This window comes from Pelodiscus sinensis, chromosome Z (genome assembly GCF_052426305.1).
Source record: "Pelodiscus sinensis isolate ZL-2025 chromosome Z, ASM5242630v1, whole genome shotgun sequence".
Lineage (NCBI taxonomy): Eukaryota > Metazoa > Chordata > Testudines > Trionychidae > Pelodiscus > Pelodiscus sinensis.
Genome location: NC_143085.1, coordinates 34,218,196 through 34,232,670, shown reverse-complemented (window position 1 = coordinate 34,232,670; position 14,475 = coordinate 34,218,196). Strand labels below are relative to the sequence as shown.

Sequence of the window (14,475 nt, the reverse complement as noted above, 5' to 3'; positions counted from 1 at the left end):
CAGCGCCTACTCACCATTGGATGCCAAGGCAGTTTTGGGGAAAAGGATTTTATTCCCGATGCTTCCTCATCCGAAAAAAGACAGGAGGCTGGAGACCCATTTTGGACCTACGCAAGTTAAATCGCTACCTCTGGAAACATTGCTTCAAGATGGTGACTTTAAATACTATCATTCCATTGTTGAACAAGGGAGATTGGTTTGCAGTCCTCGACCTGTAGGATGCCTACTTCCACATCACAATCCATGTGGCACACAGGCGTTTTCTTCGTTTCCAATTAGGGGAAGTTCATTTTCAGTACAAGGTACTGCCTTTCAGCTTGGCATGTGCACCCAGGGTCTTCACCAAAACCTTAGCGGTGATGGCTGCCCACCTGCGCAGATTCGGAGTCAATTTTTCCCTATTTGGACGATTGCCTCATCAGAGGCCAAACATACACAGAGGCATGACAAATGGTAACAACAGCTTCCCAGATCTTTGAGTCTCTGGGTCTCCTCATAAATGTGCAAAAGTCTTCACCAGAGCCGATACAGGACCTGATATTTATAGGGGCAAGACTCGATTCAAAGACAGCACACGCCTACTTACCAACCGAACATTTCGGGGCGATCCAAGATCTTGTACACACGCTGACGCATGCTCCAACCATTCACATTCGTGTTTGTTTACAACTCATGGGACACATGGCTGCTTCAACCACTGTAGTTCAAAACGCAAGGTTGCATTTTCATTGCCTCCAACATTGGTTGGCCACAGTTTATATGTTGGTAAAACACAGCGTCCACAAAATGGTAGTGGTACCTCCACACGTGTGGCAAGCTCTGCAGTGGTGGACCAAGCCACGCACCCTTATGGCGGGCATTCCCTTCCATCACTCGCAACTGTCAAAACAACTAATGATGGATGCGTCTCTTACCAACTGGGAAGCGCATATGGGCAACCTGACAGTCCAAGGTCGCTGGTCCATGCAGGAGATGCTGTTACATATCAATGTACTCGAGCTAAGAGTAGTGCGACACACATGCCAACACTTTCAGTCCCATATAAGAAACACGACAACCAGAATCCTCACGGACAACATTGACACCATGTACTACATTAACAGACAGGGAGATGCCCGATCCCGATCTCTCTGTATGGAAACAATGCATTTGTGGAATTGGTGTATCTGCAACAACACCCTATTGACAGCCTCTTATTTACCGGTGTCGACAACGATCACGAATGGGAAATTCGCACAGACATTCTGCATCGTATATTTACCCGCTGGGGATTTCCTACGATAGACCTGTTCACGACTGCACTCAACGCCAAGTGCCCCAACTATTGTTCCAGGGTGGGAATAGGACGTCACTTTCTGGGAGACACCTTTCTCTGTCACTGGGGAACATCATTGCTATACACGTTTCCCCCGATCATCTTAGTACCCAAGATCCTAGAAAAGATCAGCATAGAGAAGGCTCGAGTAATCTTTATAGCCCTGGCGTGGGCGCGACAGCTCTGATATTCAGTGCTCCATCAGATGTCTGTTGAGAGCACCGTACACCCTTTCTCTTCTTCTGGACCCATTGACTCAAGACAACAGCTCCCTGTGTCATCTGAAACCTTGCACCTCACGACATGGATGTTAGTTGGTTCAACACTGCCGAACACTCATGCTCACACAGAGTCAAACAAGTATGAATACATAGCAGGAAAGATTCCACACGAGCAACATATCTAGCCAAATGGACCAGATTTAAAGCTTAGTATGACAATAATGATCTGGATCCCCAAACGACTAATGTATCCCAGACACTTGATTATATTCTACATCTCCACGACACAGGCCTTGTGATAGTGCACTCACAAGGAGGCTTAGTGGCGATTAGTGCGTTTCACCATCTGGAGGAGGGGTCTCCTTGTTTGCTCACCCCACCACAAAGGTTCCTGAAAGGACTCTCAAACTTCAACCCACCACGGCGGCTGCCACCCCCTTTGTGAGACCTGGACCTGGTTCTGGATTCACCTGGTTTTGACTCATCCACCCTTTGAACCCTTAGCAGCATTCATGTCTTCACCACCCTATACAGTGTTCACTAAAGAATTGGTAACGCTGAGGTCTCATCCGGCGTTTATCCCGAAAATCTGTTCGGAATTTCACATCAATGAAATGGTTGTTCTTCCATGCTTCTATCTCAAGCCTCATGCTTCATGACAAGATGCAGTATTACACATGCTGGACGTAAGGAGGGCACTAGCTTTTTACATTGAAAGAACGCAACAGTTTAGAAAATTGGACCGTCTCATAGTGTCATTAGCAGATTGATCCAAGGGGCATCCCCTAACGTCCCAGCGTGTTGCAAGACTGATAGTTTCATGCATCACCACCTGCTACTCTTTACGTAACAAACCTGTTTTGTGCCCACCTAGGTCTCATTCCACCAGAGCAATAGCTACTACTACAGCCTTTGTAAGAGGTGTCCCATTTTGGGACATTTGCTGGGCAGCAACGTGGTCCTCCCATACTACCTTTATGAAGCACCATGCTGTAGTAAATCAATTTGCTGTTTACTTCTCGGTGACTACGGCAGTACACTCTCATACCCAAACACCTTAATTCTGGAGCCCTCAAATATTTGGGTACTGCTCCAAAGTCACCAGGAGTGGAGCACCCACGGGGCCACTTGAAGAAGAAGTAGTAGTAGTAGTTACTCATCCTGTGAAGTAACAATTGTTCTTCGAGATGTGCCCTGTGGGTGCTCCACGACCTGCCCTCCTCCCTGCTCTGGAATTTTCTCATTTCAGATAGCGGGTGAGAGGAACTAAGTGGGGCTTAGATTAAAGGTGCGAATGCCGCCAGAGGCAGCCACACATGCGGTCCGTTGGATCATGGCTCTGATAGCTGTCCGATTTGCGGCTCCGGGACAGGGCCCAACACCAGGAGTGGAGCACCCATGGGGCACATCTCCAAGAACAATCGTTACTTCACAGGGTGAGTAACTTCTTCTCTGCCAAGGCTTTTTGCACAAGAGGTTTTTGCGCAAAAACAAGCAGTGTAGATGGGTCTGTTCTGCGCAAGATCCTTATACCTCCTTTTTTGAGGCATAAGGATCTTGTGCAAAAGGGTTTTTTGCGCAAAATGGACCTGTCTACACTGCTTGTTTTTGCGCAAAAAGCATTGGCAGAGAATATGCAAATGACAGTGCGACAAATGCTAATGAGCACTTTATTAGCATACTCTCTGCTAGCAAAAGCCTGCAGTGTAGACATAGCCTAAAAGTGCTGTTATATGGGTGGAAATTGGGTAAATATTACGTTTTATTAATATCAGTGGAACTGACTTAAATGGGTCTGCATATTGTGTAGTCTTGCCTTAATCTTTGCATTCATGCCCGTCAGTGTGAAAGATGCTAGTTGCATATATTTACATACATGTGAAACCACACTTAAATTGCAGCCTTTGGCATGTGCTGAGAGTTTCATTGTGGCCCTCAGGGCTTCCAAAATTAAGTGCCTTTGCTTTAAAATGTATTGATGGTGTCTGATGGTAAGGTAGCAATGTGACAATACCACCTAGCTTTTCTCACAAGAACTGTTCATTTAACAAATTTCTAAACCACTTCATTGATCAATAAGAAGCTGAGTTACATGCAGTGTCATGTATAAAGTTACTGTAAGAGAAAATGACCAATACTATTATCCAACTGAAACTAGAAGGAGTTTCAAATGTCAGAACATACATGAGTATAGGGGAGAAGGTGCTGAGGTCAGTTTCATGACAGTAGCACTCTTATAAGCAAACAGTATTTTCAGTACTTTTTTAGTTGTGCTAAGCTTTCTTAAAGTTAAATCAAATTATTTACCTCAGTAGCCTAAAACTAACTGCAACAGAAGTTGTCAATCATAACTTGTGTGTTACAATAATGTTTTCCGTATAATCTCCTGAGTTGTATTCAGTGCTTTAGAACAGTGTGTCTCAACAGCTGATTTGTGGACCAATACCAGTCCAGATTTCCCTAGTTTAGGAAGACAGCAAGAGTTCCTGGTATCAAAAAGGGTAAGGCACACTGCTCTAGAAGCAAACATCCATGTATCCTAGGCTTGGAACAATACACTTTTCATCATGTGACCTCTGAATCTAGAAGCAAATTAAAAATGTTTGAGTGCAACGCATTATAGCTACACTTAGTTACATTTAATTTAAATTTAAAAAAAGCCAGAGTCTGGCCAGAAATTCTTGCTGTAACTAAGTTTAGTAATCCCTATCTGCGTTTGTGGAAAAAAAGATGCAACAACAGGTAATGACACCTAAGTGATATATCCCAAAACAAAGATTTACATAGTAAAATACTTTATTAATCTGTTACTAAAATAACATTTTTCACAAATAGCTAAAGTGCAGGATCCATATACTCATCTTGTTCTATAAAAATAAGCATGCTTTTAAAAAAGTTCCTGTTGTTTGTCCCAGTCAGCAATGTCTAGTACATTGAGTCAAGATTCATGACATGAACATGGACCAGTGTACACTAACAGGCAACACCATATCTTGATACTTGATTGCCTTCCTGGTTTTATTATGAAACTTACTACATGGGGTATGTGTCAGGCCTTAAGTGATATTTGTCAGAGGGTGGGGCAGCATAACATTACAAGCTGCTTCTTGTGACTTCAGAAAAGTATCGTATATAGCCAATCCATATCAATGAGCAGTAGAAAGATCTTATTGAATTCTCAAACTCAGGACGTTACTGTAGGTAATCCATTTAAGATATATTGGGCTGTTATATTTCCAGTTTGTTACAGTGCGTCCTCTCTCAACTTCAAAGGCCCCCCCCTCCTTTTTTTTTTTAATGAAAGGCCAGGTCTACACTTACCCCAAGAGTGACACTCCAGTGATTACTCTTCTGGAGTTCAGTTTAGCAGGTCTAGTAAGGACTTGCTAAATTGACTACTGATGGTGCTCCCATCACAAGGATTAAGGGAAACTGGATGGGAGAATCTTTCCCCTCAACCTCCCACAGGGATGAGACTGAAGAAATTGGATTTAAGGTACATCGAATCAAGCTACACTATTCTTGTAGATGGAGTGGTGTATTTTAGGTTGACTTTCTTGCATAGTGTAGACCTGACCAAAGCAACAGAGAGAGCATGGCAGTATATTAAGACATTGTTTCATTACTGCAACTTAAGCATTTATGCAAACAACTAGACTATAGTATTAGGATTTACTGGAGCCTAAGCGCAGAAAACTGTCTGATGTGCTTCTGAGTACTTGGAAAATTAGAGCATCAGAAAGAGGCTCGCTCCATACTGTTGAGATGACTTTGATAGCTCACCTGCAATAGCAGTCAGGAAATTTAGACGTTGTTAAAGCCATCAGTCAGGACTAGTAGCCTCTTGCACCATTTCAAAATGCCCTAGCTGGATATAGAGTATCTAGTATACACACCTGTTATTTTCTCTGTTGAAATGATGGGGTTGGAGCTTGCATCCTACTTTCCATTGCTTTACCCAAGCTACCTATTTTCAAACATAACTGGAGTGTTCCCTGCAAGAGGCGCTTTTATTGCATTGCAACTTTTGCTTGCAGCATTAGGTAGGCTGTTGTCCTTTAATAAAACACATTTTAACACCCCTAGTCCTAACTAAATTGCAGAAGGCAGTAGAGGGGTTTTATGCACAGTGTAAGAAATCAAGTTGCAATGTAGTTGACAAATTTAGACAGGGTCTGTTCAGTTTCCCCTGGACAATCTCACACTAACTTTAAAATAAATTTCTTGATTGCTGCATAACCAAAGAAAAGGAACTGAACACTAACCATTGAAAGTGTGGCTGCACAAATTTTTAAAAAGAAAAGTAACCCCCTAATTTTACATGTTTTGGTAAGTAATCTACTCATTGCACATGAACAATATGGCACATAGCAGTGGGATGAAGGAGGAAAGGATACTTGGAGCTTTTGAACAATTGTAAAATAATCCCTCTAAAAGGCTTCTAAATAAAGTGCTACAACACTGACTAGAAAGGGTTTTGTTGGAAAGTGAAATAAGGCAATGGTAGCAAAACAAAATACTACCCCCCAGCTTGTGATGTTTAGAAAGGATGCTCATGCCTGCCCTTTGAGATACAAATGAAGACAGACTTGGCATCAAGGCAATTACAAGGTGTTGGCTTTAGAAAGCCATCCCATCTAGGATTGTAGAAATTCAGTTAGGTATAACTATGGCTTGGATGATACTTCTAAATTGGCCTCACTTTGGATTTCTCTCTCCTTTCCCCTTCAGTAACACAAGCTGGACATAGTGCACATTAAACACCAACACTTCACAGTTTAGCTTGGCATAAAGATAATGAATAAAGTATATTAATTTATTAAACTTTAAATAAAATAAATGAAATGTTAAGAGTGATTTTCTTTTCTTATGGAGCTGTTTCTCAACAGGAATATTGAGTAGCCCTCATTCATTTTGTCATTGGGTCACCATACCATTCACGTTTTGACTGGAATAGTTTGCTTGTATCTAGTAGTGCTGCCATCAGCCTCAGGTAAACCCACCGAATATTCCGTTGTGGCAATAAGCAGCATATCTAAAGTGGTCTCAGTACATTTTGCAATGAAGCGTATGAAAGGTCTTACATCTCCTTCATTGGCTGCTTCTAATACATGATAATACTCTGCCCTTTGTTCCTTACGGATTGTGATGGGTGGATAGCCTGCCTGCATTAGTATGAGATTCATTAGCAAGCGGGAGGTCCTTCCATTGCCATCAACAAATGGGTGTATATATACCAGTTTATAATGGGCTAAGGCAGCAAATTCCACAGGGTGTAAGCTCATGGCATCTTCCGAGTTGATCCACTGTACGAACTCCTGCATCTGTTTTTCAACATCTTGAGGATGGGGTGGGATATGATGTCCGACAAACACCTGGGTAGTCCTAAACCTCCCAGCTTCCACTGGGTCTACATAGCCCAGGACTCTCCTGTGTATCTCCAAAATGTCACTGATAGTTACAGTGCCTATTCTGGATACCAGCGTGGTATTCACATATTTCATTGCAGCATGCATACCGATGACTTCATTCTGCTCCACTAGACTCTTCCCAGGAACAGCATATCTGGTCTCAATGATGTGCCGTATTTCAGAAAGTGTTAATGTGTTCCCTTCAATGGCAACAGTGTGATAAATGTGGTGGTAATAGGACTCTTCCATCACTCGCCGCAGGGCTGAATTGCCTTTGGGGATTGACATCACTTTTTTAACTTTGCTGTCAATGATGCTAAAGTATCTCTGGTCTATCTCTTCAACCAGAGGCAGAGTTCTGTCCCGATTGATCAGAGCTTTTTCATTACAAGGAGAAATAGTCAATGCTTTGGAGTACAAGTAGTCTGCTTGAATGATGTCTTTTTCCTCTTCAGAAAATATGCCAAACTCATTCAGAGCATCAACGTAATCTGGATCCATCTTGAGAGCATGCATGAAGAGTTTATGGGCTTTCTCACGCTTTCCCTGACGCTTCATTTCAAGGGCTTGGTTCAAAGCTGCTTTGGCTTCTAATTTGACTTCTGAAATGCACAACAACAGTACTTAGACACTACAGTAATGGGCACTACAGAAAGCCCTAAGAGAATTCCTTTAATTAATATTAAAATGATATTAATCAAGCCTGGAGTGATATTAAGAATTTGTTCTAGCCTTTACTCTGGGTTGCAAATACCAGAAGCTCAGGCAAGGTCCACCCTACAAACTTTTGCTGGCACAACTATGTTGGTCAGGGCAACACAGTTGTGCCAGCAAAGCCTCTAGTGTAGATGCTGTTATACTAGCAAACAGCACAGTAGCAGGAATCATTTCTTTCACTCGGAGTCAAGTATGCTGGAACAAACAAATAGGGATGTTAAATATCAGTTAACTGAATAGTCGATTAACCTCATTTAATTTTTATGGGTTAGTCAACTATTCTATTGTCCCCAGGCAGCCCCTGTCATGGGGATGGAGAGGTTTGAGCTCCCAGACCTGGCATGAGCTGGAACTGAGATGGGCTGCCTGCTCACCTGGCTCCTAATACACTTTAAATGCAGAGCCACAGCGAGGGTAGGTCCAGGACCAAGTGCAAGCCGGGACTGAGCTGGGTTGCTGGCCAGCCTGCTAAAAAGTTTACTGGCAAGGGGTGGAGGGAAAAATGTGTGTAGTCTAGAGCAGTGTTTTCCAATTGGTGCTTCGTGGAAAGCAAAGGTTCTGCAAAAAGCCAGCATACCCTGCCCCCTCCTAAAGAGACAGAGCCGCGGTGGTAATTGTGGTGGCTGATCTTTTTTTGTTCGACAAAATGCGGCGGAGGAGCTTTTTTTTTCTTGATGAAACAAGGCAGGGGCTTTTTTTTTTTTTTTTTTTTTTTTAAAAGGCAATCCTAGGGATTCTGTGGCCCCATAAAATTGGGAAACACTGGTCTAGAACATTAACTTATAACCTTTTTATAATCTGTTAATCAACTACACCATTACATCCCTACAAGCTATACTGTCAGAAATACTTCTGCTGGTATGAACTCCATTCACACTCTGTGTCTAGACTGGCCACTTTTTCCAGAAAAGCAGCCGCTTTTCTGGAAAAACTTGCCAGCTGTCTACACTGGCCGCTTGAATTTCTGCAAAAGCACTGGCGATCTCATGTAAGATTGTCAGTGCTTTTGCGGAAATACTATGCTGCTCCCGTTCGGGCAAAAGTCTTTTTCTGAAAAACTTTTGCGCAAAAGGGCCAGTGTAGACAGCAGAGATTTGTTTTCCGCAAAAAAGCCCCGATTGCGAAAATGGCGATTGGGGCTTTTTTGCGGAAAAATGCGTCTAGATTGGCCACGGACGCTTTTCCCCAAAAAATGCTTTTGCGGAAAAGCGTCCTGCCAAGCTAGATGCGCTTTTCCGAAAAAGGCTTTTAACAGAAAACTTTTCCATTAAAAGCATTTCCGAAAATCATGCCCGTGTAGACATAGCCCTACAGTGGTACCAGCAAAGCCTTGCCAGAGTACCCCAACCTTAGTTTAAAGAGAAGGGTATATGTAGATCAGGACCAGCCTTGCCCACACAGCTTGCTTCTGGAGAAGGCTTCCTGCTTAGCACAGCAAGCAAGCAAGCACAGGTATTGCTATTCCAATAAGATGACTGGTCCACTTAGCCTAGTGTCCAGTTTTCAGAAATGGCCGACAGCTGATACTTTAGAAAATGCATATAGCCAATTATGCAAGGCATATAATGGGATCAGTCTGCAGCAACATTTCCACTGTTTTTTTTTATTATAAAGCATTTAATATCTTCCTAGTGCACTCTGAAGTAGCCAAAATTAAAGTGCTATAAGTGCAGTGGTTCTTCTGAATATTTTTTAAAACCACAACCAAATTCTGACTAAAGAAGTCAATAATGTAGTTGTACAATTTGTGCTAACTTCTTTCTTGAATGCATCAATCTCAGAATTTTGGAAAAATGCTCCAAAAATCCAGGCTGCTTTCCATCAGTTCAATACATTGTGTGCAAGATCCTGACATGATTGTCATGAAACATTACTGGGAACAGAAGAACATCTGGAAAGAACCTCTCAAAGGACAAACAGTGCTATTAGAATACCACCAGGCACTCCTTTCATAGCTCAAATCAATCCAGCTAGGGACTTTGCATCAGGATTTTTAGCTTTTATTTACAGCTTTGTTATTGACGTGTCTGATCTTAGTTTAATCCTTACGTAAAATGGGGACAACTTCTCTAACTTGCAGAGGTCTGGCGCAGGTTCCAAATGTTTACAGAATGCTTGAAGATCCTTGAATAAAAGTGTGCTGTAAAAATGCAGAGTATTGTACAGTCATTCTCTAACTTGTGTCTGCAACATGGCTCCCACAACATTTCCCTAGTCTCCCAGACAGCCCATTTCTCACCTGGAGAGGCTTTGGGTTTCAGCACCAGCAACTCTAATCCACCTGAAGTCACGCTGAGTCCAGTTGTTTGCCCTGTGTACCTTGTAATCCCTACATAGCTTGTTCCCAATTTATTTTTCAGGAAGGAAAGTCCTTTGAGCACTGCCTGACACTGTTCTTCTACTGCAGCCAGTGGGAGCAACAGCACCAACAGAGAGCCCACCAGGACCACGAGCACTGCTGCCCATCGGACCCGGAGCCATAGACTCATCCATTTCAGCTCAGGATCCGCCACCACTGCCATCGACAAGAGATTCATCTGGCCTCAGGGATGGACACAAGGAGCATCTCCTTTCTCCTGGGTCACACCTGGGAACAGACAGCACTTTAGCAGGGAGGCTTGTAACTGTGTCAGCATGATGCAGCAGCTAAGGCATGGGTCTGGGACCTCTTCCCACCTCTGCCACGAGCTGGCTGGGTTATCTGGGCCAAATCCCCAGCCTGCCCTGGTGTTGCTGATTCACATCCCACCCTTGGTCTCTCTTGTCTGGAAGCTCCTGGGGGCAGAGTCTGTGCTGCACTGGGGGCAGTGCCCAGGTCAATGCCCCCCGTCCACACCCAGAGCACATGGGAAGGGGCTGCCTGCGGGTCCCCAGCACGAGTGGGCAGGGGGGGAGCAGCACCTGGGGCAGCAAAGCTCCCAGTGACTCTGCCTTAGCCCCAACAACCAGCCCCTGCCCCATAGCTCCAGCACAGCTGGGCGATGCCAGGGCCCCTCCTAGCCTGCCTCGGGACAACCCCCCCCGTCTCCATCCCAAGCCCCCCCCAGCCAGCCTCGGGACAACCCCCCCCGTCTCCATCCCGAGCCCCCCCCAGCCAGCCTCGGGACACCCCCCGTTCCCATCCCGAGCCCCCCCCAGCCAGCCTCGGGACAACCCCCCCTGTCTCCATCCTGAGCCCCCCCCATCCAGCCTTGGGACACCCCCCCGGCTCCATCCCGAGCCCCCTTCCCCCCCCAGCCTCGGGACACCCCCCCGGCTCCATCCCGAGCCCCCCCCCCAGCCTCGGGACACCCCCCCGGCTCCATCCCGAGCCCCCCCCCAGAGTGCCCCGCCCGCGGCCCCCAGAGCTCAGCTGACCTGGCGGCCCCTCCCGCCCAGACGCCGGTTACTGTCGGGTCTCCAGCCGGGCTGATCTCAGCGGCGTTCCGTCCCGCCCCCACTCACCCTCATTGGCTGCTCCGCCCCAGCCTCCCTTTCTCATTGGCCATCGGGCCTATCCCTCTCCTTTCGCCCCGCCTCTCTTCCGGCGGTGTTTCCCGTTCAGCTCCACGTCTCCGGTGCCGGAGAGGCTCGTGGACAGCAGCGAGAGGGGGACTGTCACGTCACTCCCAGAGCTACCAGCCAATGAGCAGAGTTCTCGGTCAGGCTGGGCGGGCGCTTCTCTGCTTAAAAGCTCGGGTCAGCCAGCCCTCAGCTGGAGAGCGGGCAGTGGGTGTGGGTGTGGGTGTGGGTGTGGGTGTGGGTGTGGGTGTGGGTGTGGGTGTGGGTGTGGGTGTGGGTGTGGCGTCCCTTTCCCGCTGTGGCTGGGAAGCTGGGGGGAGATGAGCACCTGGGTCCTTCTCTTTTCCTGGTGATTCCTGTATCTTCTCCATGGGGTGCCAGGGGTGTGCTGGGAGCTGTGTGGGATGGAGCTCAGCTTCTGTTGCCCAAGGCCTCTTCAGCTGGGGGTGGGGGGGTTGCAATTGCTTTGTCGAATAGGGTCATCATTCAAAATGATCTGGACAAATTGGAGAAATGGTCTGAGTTTAATAAAGACAAATGCAAAGTGCTGCACTTAGGAAAGAACAATCAGTTTCACACATACAGAATGGGAAGCGATTGTCTAGGAAGAAAGTGATCTCGGGGTTACAGTGGACCACAAGCGGAATGAGTCAGCAGTGTGATGCTGTTGCAAAAAAAGCAAACATGATTCTGGGAGGCATTAGCAGGAGTGTTGTGAGCAAGACACAAGAAGTCATTCTTCCGCTCTACTCTGCGCTGGTTAGGCCTCAGTTGGAGTATTATGTCCAGTTCTGGACACCGCATTTCAAGGAAAATGTGGAGAAATTGGAGAGGGTCCAGGGAAGAGCAACGAGAATGATTAAAGGTCTAGAGAACATGACCTCTGAAGGAAGGCTGAAAGAAGGTACAAAGTGTTAGCAATGAAGGCTAATGGAGCAACTTGCCAAGGGTGAATGGTGGTTTTTTCATCACTGGACACTCTTAAATTAAGACTGGGACAATTGGCTCAAGGAATTATTGTGAGGCAGGTTTTTGGTTTGGGTTACCCAGGCAGTCAGACAAAAGGGTCAATAATCCCTTTTGGCCTTAGAATCTACAAGTCCTCTGCACTCAGAATGCACATAGCCCATTGCTGCTATAACTCTAGCAGAGAGAGAGGGCTATGATACAACACTAGTGAAGAGTCAAGAAGTACTAAGCTAGGTCACTCACTATTCTCATCTATGCAGCAGAAACACATTACATAACTGTTGGACTCTGAGCTGTGAAATGAGGTTAATTATGCTCACCTGCTTCACTTTTTTCTTATAATTTTATAATGGTCTTTATAAGAACAAAGTATCCTATCAAAGCAGAGGAAAATTCTTGAATTGCTGGCAATGAGCAGGCTGCAATTCTCATTTGGATCCTTCCTTGTCTCACTTGCATTTTTCCTTGATGCCCTTTATGACTGGAGATCTCTCCTTCCCAATCTCACTAGCACTTAGTTGCCTCACAAACATTAACATTGCCTCACCATACCATCTACATGTTCTGTTAGTCTTTAAAGTGCTACCAGTCTATCTGTTGTTTTTTAAGTTTTAAACATTAAAACATTTGCCTTCAAAACAAACCTGGTGCAATAGAGAAGAGTTGTTTGACCCTTATTATACATGGGGAACTTAGGCACAGTGTGACTTTTTACAGTGTCAGAATCAGGAAGATAATTTTGCCCTGTATTCTCTGTCAGTCCTGAAGCATAAATCCAGCCTTCCTACGTTATTGTACTTGGAGCTCCCCCTCTCTACTTTAAATCTCTCCTCAGAGCTTGCTTCCCTCCCCATGCCCCCTACCAATACTCATACTTTTCTGCCTCCCACTAAAATGATGGGATTGTGACTCTCTTTCCCAGTAATGGTCCAAGACACAATCTTTTTCAGGGACATTCACTGCTGTGTTTTCTCCTTGGGCAATAAGCTTGTGGGGCTGTTGGGGGTGGGGGGAGTGAAGAGCAACAGTGCTGCCTTCTGTGTCCTAAATATTACCAAGCAAATGGTGGACACTTACGTAAAAATGTTATTAATAGGAAATTTTGCTCTTAGCAGGAGATCACACACTGACCTGGATTCTGGGCTGCTCTCCACTGCTCCATAGGGCTGGGCTTGGGCAGCTGCAGCATAGAGATAGATTGCTGCTATCACCTGAATGATTCCAGGGAAGGGAGACAGAGACCTCTCCCTGGTGTTGCCATTACACGGATGGAGGATGAAGAATCTCCCCAGTTCTTTGTGGTTCATTTTAGATCATACATACAAAATGCAGTAACCTTATTCTCTGAACTGGGATGTCGCTGTGTGTGTGTGTTTTGTTTTATTGGGATTGACAAAAGCAGCTTGATCTGCTCATTCAGACCTGCATCTCTAATGGCAGGGTGGCAGCACCTCAACTCAGAGACTGCTTAGCATCAAACTGAGCCCAAGGCAATCCCTACAGCAGGAAATTACCATGTAGTCTATTAATTGTGAACATGTCAGTGTCCTCCATGACAAAATGTGGAGGAACATGTTTTGGAACAATAAAACAGCCTTTGTATTATAGATTCTTGGCCAAAATGTTTCACGGACCCCTCAAAAACCTAATGCATTGCCCTTGATGCCCCTGTACCCAAACCTAACTGGGGAACGAATTACTGAGGAATAGAAAACAACTGCATCTCAGGACACAGGTGGTTTTGTTTTTTAATCCAAACAGCCCCAAAGTAAATGCTAGGAAGCACATTTATATTCTGTCAGTGGTGAGCCAGTTAGATTTGATCAGGTGGAATGCGAGCAGAACATCCATAGCCAGGCATGCTTGGGATCTATTTGTGGCTTTGATGTTATCTTCTTCACTGGCCTTTGAAAAGTGATTCTTTGTGACTCAGTTGCTATATGTGTAAACCATGGATGAAAATACCAGCCTATCTCTCAGAAGTGGTGTGAGGGTTAATGAGTCCATGTTTATAAAGTGCTGTATAAATGCCAAGTATAATGACATATCATGACAGCTTAAGGACTGTTGCATACTGTCATTATTCCACCTTTACAAGGGGTAGCAATGAAAGAATTCCAGAAGCACAGGCCATGATGACTTGAGCTAAAGGAGGATCATCATTAGCAATATAGGGCCTAAGACACTTGAACTATTGATTCAGAGGGTCATGATAGATACATGCACATGCTAGTTCATTTACTGTAATGTTACATTCCATTGTCTAGGGCTGTATGTTTGTACATTTATCCAGCCCACAGGTTACTTTCCTTGGCAGTGCTCTTTAGTCAGGCTCTATAGA

General features: G+C 45.1%; 1 protein-coding gene across 1 annotated transcript; it reads right to left on the bottom strand.

Moving 5' to 3' along the window:
- Positions 1 to 4,314: 4,314 nt before the first annotated feature.
- On the bottom strand, positions 4,315 to 11,104 carry FICD (FIC domain protein adenylyltransferase). The gene is made up of 3 exons (XM_075898773.2): positions 11,022 to 11,104; positions 9,904 to 10,251; positions 4,315 to 7,549 (listed from the first exon to the last, which is right to left on the bottom strand). The coding sequence occupies exons 2-3, from the start codon at positions 10,199 to 10,201 to the stop codon at positions 6,474 to 6,476; spliced, it is 1,374 nt and encodes a 457-aa protein (XP_075754888.1). The 5' UTR covers positions 10,202 to 10,251; positions 11,022 to 11,104; the 3' UTR covers positions 4,315 to 6,473.
- Positions 11,105 to 14,475: the final 3,371 nt, after the last annotated feature.